Raw genomic sequence first — 15,689 nt, 5'->3', positions numbered from 1 at the left:
CTTTTTCCCAAATTATCAATTACATAATAATATTATATTAATATATCTTCTTAATAATAAAATCTCTATATAAAATAAAGAATATAACTTTAAGAAAATAATATGTATTCATATATTAAGAATTTTAAGCACAACCGTATATGTGAATACATCAAATACGATAAAGAACGCCAAGAACGGTCAAATGTTTTGGATGTTACAATTAATACATTATATATTCTTTTTATTAAATCCAATTTTATTAAATCAATTTATTCCAGATATAAATGCGAGCCGATAACGTTCGGTTTCAATACAATCATTCTGAAACGCTAATAATCCTCCCTAAATTAAATTAGAAAGAAAGAAAGAAAGTAAGTAAGTGGGGCACTTCAGAATGATTGTGTTAAACCGAATGTTATCGGCTCACAATTATATCTATAAATTGATTTAATAAAAAGAATATATAATGTATTAATTGTAACATCCAAAATTTGACCGTTCTTGGCGTTCTTTATTGTATATTTAATATGTATTCATTTGAAAAATATTTTTTCAAGATATTAACAATATAAAAGGAAATTTTATTTCTTTCAAAAAGAAATTTCTACTTAAGTGTTAGGCGAGTTTTTTAATTCATTGATTGATTAATCGTATTATGTACAAATGCAGCTTTTACGGAACAAAGTTGCATTTACGTATAATACGATTAATTAATTAAAAACTCGTCTATTTAGCATAAAGTTTAATACAAAGATATTATAAGAAATAGAACTTCATAAGAAATAAAAGAATATCAATAAAATAAAGTTGCTTTCGATCTGCTTTTAATTAATAGATAATTATAAGATGATCTTTCAAGACAAACATCATCTAACTTTTTAATTGTGTTACGATTAAAAATACGACGAATACGTCATGAATAAAGAATTAATTCTCGGTATACGCTTGAATCACATCACGTCTTAAAACAGATTTTAACCAAATTCTTCAATAGAAATAGCAGCGGCTGTAATAAACACAAACTTTAATAAATATTTAATCGTCACCATATATGTTGGTTCCCGAAAAATAATGAAACAAAAGCCGTATGCTGCGTATGACATATAATACGAAAATTTATTTGACAATATATTAATTAAAACTTTCTGAATCGTTCAATTCAATGTTATTGAATCGTGGCAAAATATTTGTTTGACATAAAGAGAATGCATGTAAAAACGATGAATAAACGTAATCAAGATAAGGAAAGTGATATGGTAAGCGTATAATATTGGCTAAAAATTGCAAGAAATGTTAAAATATCAATTTAAAAGAATATTATTTGTGAATTTAAATATTAGTCTGTATTAAAAATAGAATATGTATCAACATCATTTTGCATTTTTTATATAGAGTGAAGAAGATAAGAAATTACAGGAAGAATTGTTACAAGCAGTTGATGTATTACAAGTAAATAAATTTTGACAGTTTCATTTTTGAAACAGTTTTGACTTAGAATAAAATGTATCTAAAATTCAACTCTTTCTTTACTAATTAAAAAACTGCTATCTTAGAAAAGAAATTGTATGTATATGTATGTAATTTTCAGGGTAAAGATGAAATAGCTATGTTGCTGTCATTGAATCATCTGAGAATGTTGATACGTACATCCACGACTTCGATGACATCTGTTCCGAAGCCTCTCAAATATTTGAGAAATTTTTATCCGAACTTGCGCAATACATACGAAAGACTCAAAAGGGAAGAGGCAAAGATACGTTTTGCAGAAATCCTGAGTGTACTCGCTCTCGCTGGAGCTACTCCAGAATCCAGAGACTGTCTGGATTTTTGTATCAAAGGAGCTGTGGATAATCCCGGGGAATGGGGCCATGAATACGTGCGACAACTCGAGGCACAGATCGTCGATGAATGGACGAATGCACCGATCAAAGAGGAGCGTGAGATTCGGTAAAATATATTATTTAAGTATAAAGTATATATTATCAAAAAATATACGATAATACAAATAAAATGTTTTATGATGACGCAATCTGTAGCAGAAATTTAGATATCATTTCCTTATTACATATTCCTATGCTCAGTTTTATATTTACATCAACACCGAGAGGTAATGAAAACAATATAAAATACATATTCACACAGTATATTTCTTGTATTAGAAAGCGTCTTATACCTTTGATCAAGAGCATCATAGCGTTCGACACAAGACACAATGCGGAAATACAAGCATGCGATTTATGCTTGGAAATTGACGAGCTGAATTTTCTCGCGGAATATCTGGAGCCTACAAATTTTGCGCGTGTGTGCTATTATTTAATTAGTTGCGCGACTTACAGGTAATGTTTACTGGATATTATTACTATAATTAAAAGCACTGGTCTTATTTTTTTTAAATAAAAGCAAATCTAATAGATTTTATAAAATAAATTATTCTTGTGTATTGAACACAATTTGAAACATAAATTCATTTATGAACGAAGTGTAATCTTTTTAAGCTGTATAATTTGATGTTTAAAATATAAATATAGCTTCATATTTTAATAAAATATATTAAAAATATTAAGCTATTCACTATTCAATAAATTCTAATCCACTTCGCGTGTTTGTACGATTAAATTACTTGTTAAACTACATGTATTTTTAATTCAGTGAAGAGACAGAAAGAAGACAAATATTAGAATTTGCTACGGAGCAATACCTAAAGTTTAACGAGTACACGAGAGCAATTTTGGTAGCGCTGCAACTTGTAAATTCGGAACTTGTTTTCAAGTGCTTCACCGCTTGTCCCGATTCTTTGACGAGAAATCAACTAGCCTTTATCCTCTCCCGTCTGCAAGTAACTCCTTGCATAATATCTGCATAGCATTTGACTTTATTTCATAAGATCAGAGAAGCAGTACAATGCATAAGACAATGTTAATAGCAATTCAGAAATGCTCTACATTCCATTAATTTCATATACAGAAATATGTAAATGTATAAATAGCTAAACTTCCTTCTGTAGAAAATAAATTACTTTAAACAAATTAAATGATAAACAATAATTACACAATTTGCAAGTGTCTTTCTACTTCTTCCTTTTAATCCAATGATAAGTATATCTTTCAGTTATCCTTTACAAGAATTTAATAGGAATCAACTAAATTAAAAAAAGGGATATAATTGTAAAGATAACGATTTTGATTTTGAAGAAATTAATAATTAAAAGAAAATTAATTTACTTAATAAATTGACAATAAGATGAAATTGATAGTAATCTGTTTGTTAAATAGGATCAACCCTTGAGGTCAGAATATCACGGAGACGATGCTAAGAACATCGAGGCGATCCTCAGCAATGGTCACATAAACACCCATTTCCAAATTCTTGCCAGAGAGCTTGATATACTCGAGCCAAAGCTCCCAGAAGATATCTACAAGAGCTGGTTGGTAAGCGGATTTAGGCAAATGGAACATGATTCGGCTAGAGCGAATTTAGCGGCAAGTTTCGTTTCTGGTTTCGTGCACGCGGGTTTCGGCCAGGACAAGCTGATGGCAAACACGTCGGATTGTTGGGTGTATAAAAATAAGGTTTGACTCAATAATTTAAGAAGAGTATCTTAGTTAATGCCAATTAATTTTCCAGAATTTTAATATTAAATAATTATATAGTTAATTAATCTTTGATCAACATTCATAACCGATTCTTATTTCAAGACTATCTTAAATAATGTCTTAAGATGCTGATACACACACAGCTTTGTGATTGATTCAAGACATCTTAAGACTGTACTTAAGAGAATCTTAAATATAAATACTGGTCTATTTCTAGTGTAATAGAAAATATGAATAATTATTTATCATACTTTATAGAAAGAAGGATTGAGAGATATGTATATAAATATTAAATATATATCTTTTGATTAAAAAGTTATATAATATAAAAATATTGCAATGCAAATGAAAACATGTGGTTTTTTTTTTCAGGAACATGGAATGTTATCAGCTACTGCTTCTCTGGGTTTGATACATATGTGGGATGTCGACGGCGGATTAATTCCCATCGACAAGTTAATATAAATTCCAAGCAAAAATATATTAATCTTTATTGTGAATTAATTCTAACTTTTTCAAACATTTCTTTGGAAAAAGATATAATAAGTCATTATGATAAGTCATTAATAGAATTAAAAAAAAACTGTTATTTTTGAGCTTACTTACTGATGGTTCTATTATCCGCTTAGGTATCTTTATACGAACGAAGACTACGTGAAATCCGGTGCCTTGCTAGCAATCGGACTGGTGAATTGCGGAATTCGTAATGAATGCGATCCGGCTTTGGCACTTCTCAGCGAGTACGTAAAATCAAACAGCCAAATCCTTCGCATAGGAGCCATCCTGGGATTAGGTCTGGCTTACGCTGGGTCCAGAAGAAAAGATGTCACCGAACTTCTTTCTGGAGCTTTAGCCAATGAGCAAAGTAATGTAATTTTATGCACATAATCTTCATTTTTTTCATTCCAGTTTGCTTAAAAAAATAAAAGAATGAACTCTTCTTTAATGATAAAAAAAATTAAAGATAATTTTGACATTTTTAAAATTGTACGAGATTTCTTTCTCTCGTATATTTTATTATATTTTATATTTATACAATTAAAAATAATTAATCGTCACATATATATAACTACAACTTTTTTCAGATAATATACAAGTGTTATCGCTGATTGCCATTTCTTTGGGTCTTGTAAATGTAGGCTCGGGAGATTCCGATGTATCTTCGGCAATCCTATTGAAATTATTGGGACTATCTATGAAGGAACTTGTTATTACACATTCCAGGTATAATTATATTACAAATTATATTTATGGATAATGTAAAAGTCATACATAAATAATATTATAAATATTATACATAAATAATGTGTAGGTATAACATAGGAATCATTTTTATCGCGCAGATTTTTGGCGTTAGCTTTAGGAATGATTTATATGGGAACCCGAGACGCTATAGAAACACCATCCGCAGCCCTGGAGGCTTTGCCGGAACCATATAACTTTGCTTCGCAAACTATGCTACAAGTAAAATTAAATTATTATGATTTTCTAAAAAATTATCTCGTGAGAAAATCTTTTATAATCTAAATAATAAAAGATTGTTATAATTGCGTATTCTTCTTCGAAAAGTATCGTATACAATTCAAATCTGATAAAATTGTTAGATTTGCGCATACGCGGGCACTGGTGATGTATTGATAGTGCAGGAATTATTAAGGATCTGTTCGGAAACAATCGAGGAAGTAATGAGCACAAAAACAACTCCTGAGAGTACTCCGATATCAAGTTGTTGCGATCAAAGAAGACCTGCACAAAGCTCTGCCAAATTAGAAAAGAATAAAAAGGACGATAATCAAATCGAAGAATCTGTTAAGTAAGTGTATCATTAAAAGTAAAAAATATAAAATGTTAAATAAGACATTAATAAATAGTAATTTAGAATAGCAATATAAATAAGTAACTTTTTCATGGATATAATTTGAAGAAAAAAAATTAATTTTTTACTTCCGCATATTTAATGCTAAATAATTATAATTAAAAAATAATCAATGTTTGTATTAATTTCAGAGACATTGGAGTTTCACAGGCTATAGCATCCCTTGGGGTAGGTGTAGTTGGGCTTGGAGAGGGAAAAGAAAATTCGAGGATCTTTGGTCAGGTAAGAAGAGTTAAGTCCATATGAGACCTCAATAAACTGTAATGAATATGAGGACGCTCTTATAGATACCTAAGACGGAAGGAGACAAAGAAACATTTAAATCTCAATTCACCTTAATTAACATTTATGGGTTCCTATAATTCATTTGCAGCGATTTAACTCTCTTTCTTTTCGTAATGTAGAACTAGAAGTGGAAGATCAGTTAGAAGTGTAATCGATTTTAATTAATATTTATTTTGGAAATGATTCTTGTGATCCCTTGAATCCTCGCTACGATTACGATTGCTTAACAAATCATAGGTTGGAAGATATGGGCCAACGCCAGCGCGACGCGCTATGCCTCTCGCATTGGCCTTATCCTCTTTGTCGAATGCTGACCCAGCTGTCGTAGACGTGCTGAACAAATACAGCCACGACAATGACGCCGATGTCGCTCTAAATGCGATCTTCGCCCTCGGTCTGGTAGGCGCAGGTACCAACAATGCGCGATTAGCGACGATGTTGAGACAGCTGGCGGCTTATTACGCGAAGAATCCGTCTCACCTGTTTCTTGTGCGTATTTCTCAGGGTTTGGTGCACCTCGGCAAGGTAAAGGCCTCGATAAAGTCGGACCAATAAAAATGTTTATACTTAGATAATAACAGATAACAATATTAATAAATAATTTCTTTCTGATGAATCGATTCGTTTCTCTTTAATACAAAATGAAAATTTATTAATGATCGTTTTTTTTTTAAAAAGTTGCATCCTTATGTATTATATTTTTTCTTTTAGGGCACTTTATCTTTATCGCCTTTGCGGTACTCTTCAAAAATTTTGGACTATACCGCCTTAGCTGGTTTAATGGTCGTTCTCGTTGCGTGTTTAGATTGCAGAAATCTCATATTATCTCAATCTCATTATTTAATGTACTGCTTGGCAATAGCGATGGAACCAAGATGGCTGGTCACTGTGAATGAAAATCTTACGGTATGCAAAAGGATTGTAGGATGTAAATATTCCAGATTTAGAAACGATATTATCAATACTTTGCAGAATTTACCGGTATCGGTAAGAATCGGTCAAACCGTGGATGTTGTGGGGAAAGCAGGTAATCCGAAATCTATTGTTGGCGGTCATGTACAAACCACACCAGTGTTGCTGTGCACGGGCGAAAAGGCGGAATTAGTGTCGGATCAATACGAGCCGCTTTCCAGTGTGCTGGAGGGTTTCGTAATCCTTCGTGAAAAAGTAATTTCGTATTAGTCTTACATTCTGCAACACTTCTATCTAACGTGTGAATTTTTTATAGCAGACTGCAGCGAGTTAGAAAAGCTCCGAGTTCGAAGTTCTGCAGTGGTTCTTTTGAATTGCCTTTTGGTTTAGATGAGTTTTTTGTCAAAGCAAGGCAATACCAGCAAACGTCTGCGAGCGGGACGTGACAGGAATTAAAAGGCTTTTCTCTGTGGATCTACATGAAACAGGTCAGGAAATGAATCTTGTGCGTGTAGCCTTTATTATAGGATATAAGCTGTTTGATAATTAACGCAATAGTGATAGTAACTTCGTTAGCTTGTTCGTATGTTTTGCATTTATTTAACTTTAGGGACTAGCGGAAGCAATGTGCTCTATACAACAGAAACATACATTGGTTCGCATTGCACAGTGGGAACAATAACATTGCGCCATGATCAGGAATACCGATCGTATACAAAATCAATAAAACGTGAAATTTATTTATAATAAGAACAAATCAAAAGGGGATTACACGAATGTTTTTATGCGAGTAAAACCATAAGAAAAAAAAAGAAAAGGAAAATTACAGTCGTGTTGATCTTAAATGACATTGAAGTTGTATGTTAGCGATCATGGAGCAAGTCAGATTTTCTTCGTGATGAAATTGTTACACTCAAGGCAATACAAAGATCTAAAGACGTCTGAAAGATCGTCGCTTCAAAAGAATCTAGGATGCCTTGGTAGGAATTGTAAGTCTTATATAAAGTGTGTGTGGGACGCTTTATAAGATTAACAATTCCTCTCTTTCTCGCATGAAATGTCCCACGACATTTATTTGTTAGGCACATGACTTAAGATAAGGGGGCGAAATGTGTGAATAATAAAACGCAGCTGATTTGATAAAACATCGCACCCGCGCATGTAGTAAAGTATAGTTCGGTGACTTCGTTCGAACGAAGCGTGTCAATTTTATTGCACGCATGCTTATTCGAATACGTAGTAAACTCATCTACATATAATAATCATACGGCGTAACAGTCAAAACTTCGATACATCGCACCTATATATGAAAATTCAACTTTATTCGCTTTGCATAAATCGGCTCTATTTATTGGACACGTGTACGCCCGATATTAGCTTAACTGCTTCGGCTATTACTTCGAAACTTTTTTAATTCTGTGCAGGACCTAATTTAAGGGTGGAGGATAATCACTGCAGTATCCATAAAATTAAAAGTTTTACTTGATCAGTAATCACTGGTGAAATTCTCGCGTTGTATCCTGAAAATAGCATGAAATAACTTTTGAAATATGATAAGATATACGATGAAAGTGATTTATACGTTTCACACACAAAATACATCTTTTCTTTAAATGTAAAATATTATAAATTTTTATATCTAATATTTATAAAATGTCTTATAAATATGAGTATAATATTTAAAAAAATTTAATATATTTATAAATATTTAAATTTTTATAAATATATAATATAATAAATATTATAAGTATGCAGCATATATTATAATATTTATATATTATATAATATTATACATATAATATTCTTTTATGAGTTTTTTAAGAAATTTTCCTTTTTAAAATACTATACAAGCTCTTTCCTTTAGAAAATTTTAAAAATCATTACTCAAATAGATGCTATAAATATTCGATTTGAACATTTTCAAAACTTGTTTTATGCTACTTCCAAAATATTGCAAAAATTGCTATGAATTGGATATGATAATTCATATATGGTTAAACATATTTCCTGTTATTGCTAAATCCACCACACTATAAATTTGGTCCTGATTCTCTTATTCATACTCTAATGTAGAGTGATCGAGTAATTATAGAAGTCTATCGCAATCCGCACCGCAGAGCGTTTCTTTAGTTAATACATCAAGGATAATTAAAAGGATAAAGACAACTTGATATCTTCTCACACAAGGACATCGTATTTGCGCGTAAACTACTTTATAAAATAATCCTTGTCGTAGAGTAAGTTAAAAAGTGACAAATCACACGCAACTCGTTCGATTAATCCAGTGCAATCGCACATTCAGCAAGCTGGGCTCACCTACTCCTAACTCTTCATGTTGCACATAGTAAAATATAATAGTAATTAAAAACTAATAATAATGATAAATCCTACATAGTAGCGTTTGTTTCCTTGCGTCATAATCTTCCACAAAGATTAATATATATGTATGCGATTTAGCAAATACGCGGTTATGTACTTTGAAATATCCTAGCTGCTCCTCCACGCCGCTTTTTCGACTTCTTGATTAACTTCTTATTTACAATAGCAAATTGTATTAAGAGTTTTAATCGTAACTTTTTTCTATTTGATTATCTTCTCCCCTACATTAATATCAGCCCTATTCATCAATGTGTATGAGTGAAAGTTGCGATATAGAGTTCCAAGATGGAACCTGAAGACGACTACGTCGCTAAATAAATCGGATCATAGGTAAAGCTGCTTGTGGATTCGTTGCTGCGAGAAAAAAATTGACGACAAGTGGCAGTGCTTTCGCATCATTATATTGTGTTTGTGTGCGTATGCGTCTGCGTATGTTTGCATGCGCCCCAGTCTAAAGTTCATTTTGACGAACGCATGTCAATCGGCAGAATGGTCGAAATGGTTGTCGAACACATTTTTTTCTCCGCGATGCATCTCCCCACGCAGTAGGAATGTACGGTCCGTACCGCAGTAATGCAATCGCGACACGACGCGATGAGTGTTAAGCAAAAGATGTGACATGAATTAAAAGAGACGGGCACGTCTTTTGATTTCATTGCGACGCCACTGTGGCAGTCTGTAGAATTCCGATCGAGAGCACTGTAGAACAGCTTCAAATTCTGCATCGGAAAGGTGTCGCTAAAAAAAGTCCGAATTATTCATGTTATTGTAATCACGATGATTAATGTATCACACAATTAAATTCAATAAATAACGCAATGAGAAGAAATAACAAAGAATATTATTCATAAAAATAAAAGATTATTATATGACAGTGTATAATTTCATAATTTATAAATGAAGCGATTAAACAATTAATGTTAGTACTCACCTCGAGATTGCAACGATCCACGTCAGCTGGCAGCCTGTAGTTGGTGATAACAAGTAAATGATAGGGATAAAGTTTGGGCGGTTCGGTTGGTGCCGCCCCCATGTCCGGCAGCGATCTTCTTACGTGATGACCCCCGTGGCCCCCAACAACCGAACCTAGGCCACCCGTATACGTGGTGGATGATGGAAGGATTCCACCATCATTCTGCGCCACAATCATACAAAATCATGAGTCACAATAGCAGAAACAGAATGTGAATAATACGACAATGACATGGACGATGCGAGAAAGATGTAAGGGGTTGCATTCTTCGAATTCTTAGAAAAGCAAAACAAATTTGAATGAGGAAAGATTCGCCAGATGATATTTTTAGAGAGTAATCCGATATCAAATATAAGTTTGATAATAAACTCGTAAAATGCAATAAGATTTTTTCAAATGTACATATTTCAATTAAAAATTTCCAGTGTCATGCATCCCCCAAAAATATTCTTGTCCACGCCTTTTTCAGTAACACATTTTTTACACACTACAAGACTGTTATACTCTCGTTACATAATAATAGAATAATATAATTAACAAATTCTTATATACACGTACGAATTCGTATGACTCAATAGACTGCTTCAATATCAATTAATCAATTTCTAATAGTTACTAAAAGTATACTAATTGGGATTTTAAACATTTTCGTTCCTATAATATTTAGTACATTGATTTAATCAAAATAGATTGAAGCATCCTACGTGCAAACACTTTAATTTTTTTTTCCAAATTTACGCACTATATACAATTTTTTACTTCTATAAACAATGCTGTACAGCTGTCTTTCAAATGCGAATAATGTATATACCATACATGCAGTCTCTTGAAAAATCGTTTGTATAAAAAAAAAGTTTTTTTTATTAAAAATATTATATATACAAATTTAATACATAAAATATTTAAATAGCTATTTTATAATATTTTAAACAAATTATTATTAACGACATGTTTAATGTTAAATAATCTGTTTTCATAAAAAAATAATCATTTCATAGTAATATAATAATAATGCATTAAATTGCTAAAATTATAGTATCCATTTCCTGTTATCTTCGAAAGTTATTATATAATTTACTCGAAGCTCCATTACAAAAATTTCAATTATCTCTATTTTATAAAATTAAAATTTTCTGCAAAATAAATTACATTATATTACAACAAGAAAAAGACAAAATAACACATTTCGCTCATAAAGCTAATTAGTGCAAATTGGATATAAAAATATAGTTCGATTAATTAATTAACTTAATTAAAAGATGAAGAACTCTTACGATAAACTGAATATGCAACATAGAGCAAATTAAAAGTAAATACAGTTGATAAAAAAATGCAAAACTCAAAATAATAGCAAAATGTACAGCATGCATGCATACTCATTATACAGTATTATATACACAATATCTTATCATGATAGGGACAAGAGCAAATCAAACATAATCATACAAATAAATACAAATAAGTATGAATAATATGCATATACACATCATAAATTTTTCAAACGTACGAACTGTATATTGTCTTGTTTCTCTAGACGAATGTGTGCATTTAATGCAACACATCTGCAATTATAGACGTGCTAGAACGTTAAATAAAATGACATTTGCATAAACTCCATTTATTAGAGTAATCAAATTGAATACATATAATTAAAAAAAAGTTATTCGATGAATCTTTTTGCCATTAAAATTTTAGAAAGAAATTATTCTTCTTTCAACACATTTTTTAAAAAACATTATAATTCATATTAAAATAATGTTAAATTTAATATTAAAAGGAGATATATTTAAATGCAATATAATCGAAATCATTCCGATAAATGGAGTTTTATTATGATACAGATGCAAAAACAAGCTACAAACCATGCTAATTCGCCGGGAGTAGTATGGGGCTGTGGTACATACCAATGCCCGTCGATCCACATCCGTGATGCTGCCTGTTGATACTAAAATTGGGGAAAATGTGAAAGAAAACCATATCAAACCATGTTGCACAAACCATTTCCTATGCTAACTACAATTTGTTTTTCATCAATCGTGTTTCCTTTTTTCATTACCTGCCTATGCATTTTATAATTTATGAAAAAATTGCGTAGAGCCACACAAACACGACTGTTTGATTAAAAATAGATATAATAAAGGTAATGCCGGAGACATGATTGTTTTATAATTCAATAATACTGCAAAATTCCAAATTTACAAAAGGCTTGTCTGTAAGAATGTATTAAAGATCATAATTTTTTTCATTTGGGGGATATACTATTGTAATTATAATTCTTATTTCTAGTCAAACACAAAACATAATAATTGACATCTCCATTTCTGACACTTTCTTTGATATTTCTTGGATTAATATAATTTATCTTATCGCTCTCCCATTACTTTAGCATGATTATTGAGAGAAAATTGATATGTAAATGATTATTAATTTCATAATTCATAATCAAATAAGTGTCATTATTACAGTTCTTTAAATAAACAATATTGTATGATGATGTACAACAGGCCAATGTACGACGTACAATGTTTCACAGTGCGATAGCTCGCAGGGATGTTAGTAAAGCATGCGAGTACAAGGCAAAAACGTAGTGTATGAAGAAAATGATAACGTGGCAATGACGCGCTCGCAAAAATCGCTAGCAGTTCCATCATGAATTATGCGTGACGAGACAATGCGTAAAATCTTGAAATATCTCAGAAACCATGCATCTTTTCCAAAATATAGACGCGTGTAAAAACTTCGTTACAAAAATGATCAAAATAGTAATTTCTGAGTTAAAGATAATTCTTCGTAAACTAAATTTCAGTTAATTTTGAGCAAGCTCTATTAGAATATTAGTTTCTCAAATTAGAGACCAAAAGATTTAATATAAAAAACAAAGAAACGCTAAATAAAATTTTTGTTATCAAGATAACTGCAGTAAATCTACAAAGTCTGTCACCAGACGTGCTAAAACGTCTTAAATCAATGCTGTTAGTGTAATCTTAAGTTTAAAGCTGATAGAAATTCTCGGTAGATTCACGATAGCACTGCAGAAACTCCATCTAATTTGCGAGCGCGTCAAGCTTGAGAAGCGTGATGTAAAAAGGTGAGATGGCTAATGTGTGTGCAGGGGACCGGCGTAGGTCGGTCCCTCTCGTTTTACTCACTGTCCGACTTGCCAGACGAGAAATCAGTGCTGTGCGTCTTGTCGCCCATCCCGCTGAACGAATAGTCGCCCTAGACGACAGAAAAGCGTTATCTTAGAGAGGCGTATTCCGCTCGGTTGCCGCGGAGTTGACTCTATGTATACTCTCTTCTATATACGTATTATTGCACTATCAGCGCGGTGCACGTCGCATCGCCGACTGTGACTTGCGGTGCAAGACTTACAGGGAGAGCAGACACGGAACCGCCGGTCGAGGAGAAGGTGTGACTTCGCGGTGCCAGACCGTACCCCGGCTTCGGGATGTGCCGAAGGGAGCTCACAACTGGTTTGCAAATCAGTCAATCGACAGGTGTTACTGATTAGTTTCAGCGGTGATTTCAATTTGTTCAATCTCCCATACGAATGCCCAACGTTCGCTTGCCAAATTTTTGTATTCGTTAACTCTACCCGGAGCCATGTCGCTCCCTTATATGTCCCCAAGATTAACCACTGTTAAGGGATTTCCCCCTACTTCTTTACGCCTCAACAATGATATACTTGGTACATCCCATTTTTTACAATGTTTCTCATGGATCCGAATAGATTTAAAAAGACAGATATCCATCGATATACATGCGATATAATTTTATTAAAGTGCTCAATTCTTCTGTATTGGTATTTTATATACATAATCTTTTATACAATTAGTAATAAAATTAAGAATATACATCTTTGGAGTAAATATCTGGAATATCTTTGGAGAAATAATTGAAAAAAGCATGCATCAATCGTGTCATTAAATCTATCCTACAAAATCTAATTATCTTAAACTTCATCGCGTGTAACAAAGGATATCTGTAATGATAATTTTAAATATATCGCATTCCCATCGGCAAACGGCGCTTAAAGATATCCGATAATTTCGAGTGCACAAAGCGTTCACTCTCATTAAGTAGAGTGTACGAGACAATTCGCGATTAAAAAAAAAACAGATACATAAAAAGCCAGCACCTGCGTGTTACAATAGACTCTTCTCGTAAGCGCGCCCGCCGTGATGACAAGTCAAAAGCTTTCCTTTCTTACTGAAAATGCAGACAAAAATATATGTGGTTCAATATATTACAATGTATGGGATGCATCTAAAATGATAGATGACAAAATCGCAAATAAACTATTCTTATGTTATCAAAAATCTCAATTTAAAGTGATTGTTGTTTCAATATCAAGACAGCAATGACTAAATTCTTATTTCTTCATCAGCAAATAACATTTTACATGCCTATTTTACACGTGCACAACTTGTAATTTTTAATCGCGTAAAAATAATTAATAAGGTGAAATATTATAACACTAAAATTTTTAAAAATATGTAGAAAAATTGAACTGGTGAGTGGGAAAATTAAAAAATGGATTTGATTTGACTTGGGACCAACGGCGGGCGAATTGGAAAGTTTTCGGACTCACCGAATGATAGTGTCTAGTGGCGTTTGGAAGAGTGAAGGCGCGTTGAGTACCAAGGGGTGGATAGTTTCTGGGAGCCGGGGAGCGCGCCGATGACCTCCCAACTGCCGCCCACGCAAACACAACACAAACACAAAAACACAAATAGAGACACAATGATAGTAGACGACGGGTAATAGCATCGTGTGACTAACATACTGTGTCCTATTAAATTTAGAACGCTAACTTGAAATTAACGATTTTAACGAAAGACAGATTTCTTCATAACTTTTACAAAGATATGATCAGAAAGACTTCTGTTGTTAAATTTTTCATAACGTGATTATTAAAAGCTGTAAGAATTAGCCAGTTAATTTAAATAATTGATTAAAATTCTCTCAACTGCCTTTTCAATGCTTTATTTCTTAATTATGCAATCTTTTAATATTGCACAAAATTGGATTAGTTGACAAACGTATTAACGTTCTAAAATTAACTAGTGACCCAACATTGGAAGATACCGCAAAGCAAAATTCTGTATCTGTCAGAAAGCAAAGATGTGCGGTGCATACAAGAAATAATTATCATGCGTAATAAAGTAAAATTATTATTCGCGTTGCCAAATTATCTTCCAATATTGTAAATAAGATTTAAAAAATATCTAAAAACTAAAAAAAACATTTTAATATAAAAATTTTTCATTAATAAAATTCAGTCAATTATCAAATCAAATCAGAAATTAGTTTTGGATCTATATTTGTTGGTCTTAATAAAACAAAACGCAAAATATTATAGATAATAGATATAATTCTTGTAATATAAAGAAATATTAAAAAAAAATATATTTAAAAAAAAGAAATTAGAAATAATTATCTATAATAAATGTCTATATACATTTTGTAATAATTTTAATTCAATTTAGATAGAATGATTACGAAAACGATTTAAATCTTACTAAAGCAGAAAAGAGATGAAAAACGATAATAAATAGACTTTTTAGTCAATTTGAAGTTCAGTTTAAATTCTATCTAAAAGTACTATTGTGCCGCAGAAATGAGAGTGATGTGCATTGGAACAATATGTGTCCGTGTATAATGAATTTCGTGGTCCCAAGTATCATGC

The 15,689-nt window shown here is 32.0% G+C and overlaps 2 protein-coding genes across 15 annotated transcripts in view; one reads left to right on the top strand and one right to left on the bottom strand.

Annotated features, from left to right (window-relative positions):
• The first annotated feature begins 74 nt into the window (after positions 1-74).
• Positions 75-7,090, top strand: LOC105147614 (26S proteasome non-ATPase regulatory subunit 2). The gene is given in 13 exon segments (XM_087405813.1): positions 75-1,929; positions 2,142-2,318; positions 2,632-2,818; positions 3,255-3,551; positions 3,948-4,030; positions 4,205-4,440; positions 4,661-4,799; positions 4,919-5,039; positions 5,180-5,388; positions 5,583-5,673; positions 5,974-6,261; positions 6,448-6,642; positions 6,709-7,090. Coding segments are annotated over 13 exon segments (2,694 nt in total). The 5' UTR covers positions 75-1,588; the 3' UTR covers positions 7,039-7,090.
• A 55-nt stretch (positions 7,091-7,145) lies between these two features.
• The window catches only part of Unc-115a (actin binding LIM protein Uncoordinated 115a), a 30,683-nt gene continuing 22,139 nt past the window's right edge, over positions 7,146-15,689 (bottom strand). For 3 of the 14 annotated variants that reach the window (XM_011058535.2, XM_011058531.2, XM_011058534.2), the window contains 5 exons: positions 14,592-14,692; positions 13,150-13,219; positions 11,863-11,945; positions 9,959-10,162; positions 7,146-9,765 (listed from right to left, as the gene is read on the bottom strand). In XM_011058535.2, the coding sequence (XP_011056837.1) occupies positions 9,652-9,765; positions 9,959-10,162; positions 11,863-11,945; positions 13,150-13,219; positions 14,592-14,692 (572 nt within the window). In that variant the 3' untranslated portion in view covers positions 7,146-9,651. Of the gene's footprint in view, positions 9,766-9,958; positions 10,163-11,862; positions 11,946-13,149; positions 13,220-13,372; positions 13,471-13,757; positions 14,210-14,591; positions 14,693-15,689 lie in introns of those variants that run through there. The other 11 variants (XM_087405807.1, XM_087405809.1, XM_011058533.2 and 8 more) reach the window with 9 other exon arrangements.

This window comes from Acromyrmex echinatior, chromosome 4 (assembly GCF_024713525.1).
Source record: "Acromyrmex echinatior isolate Ae372 chromosome 4, ASM2471352v2, whole genome shotgun sequence".
Taxonomy (NCBI): domain Eukaryota; kingdom Metazoa; phylum Arthropoda; class Insecta; order Hymenoptera; family Formicidae; genus Acromyrmex; species Acromyrmex echinatior.
Note: the sequence above shows the minus strand (reverse complement) of the source record. Positions and strands in the feature narration are given on the sequence as shown.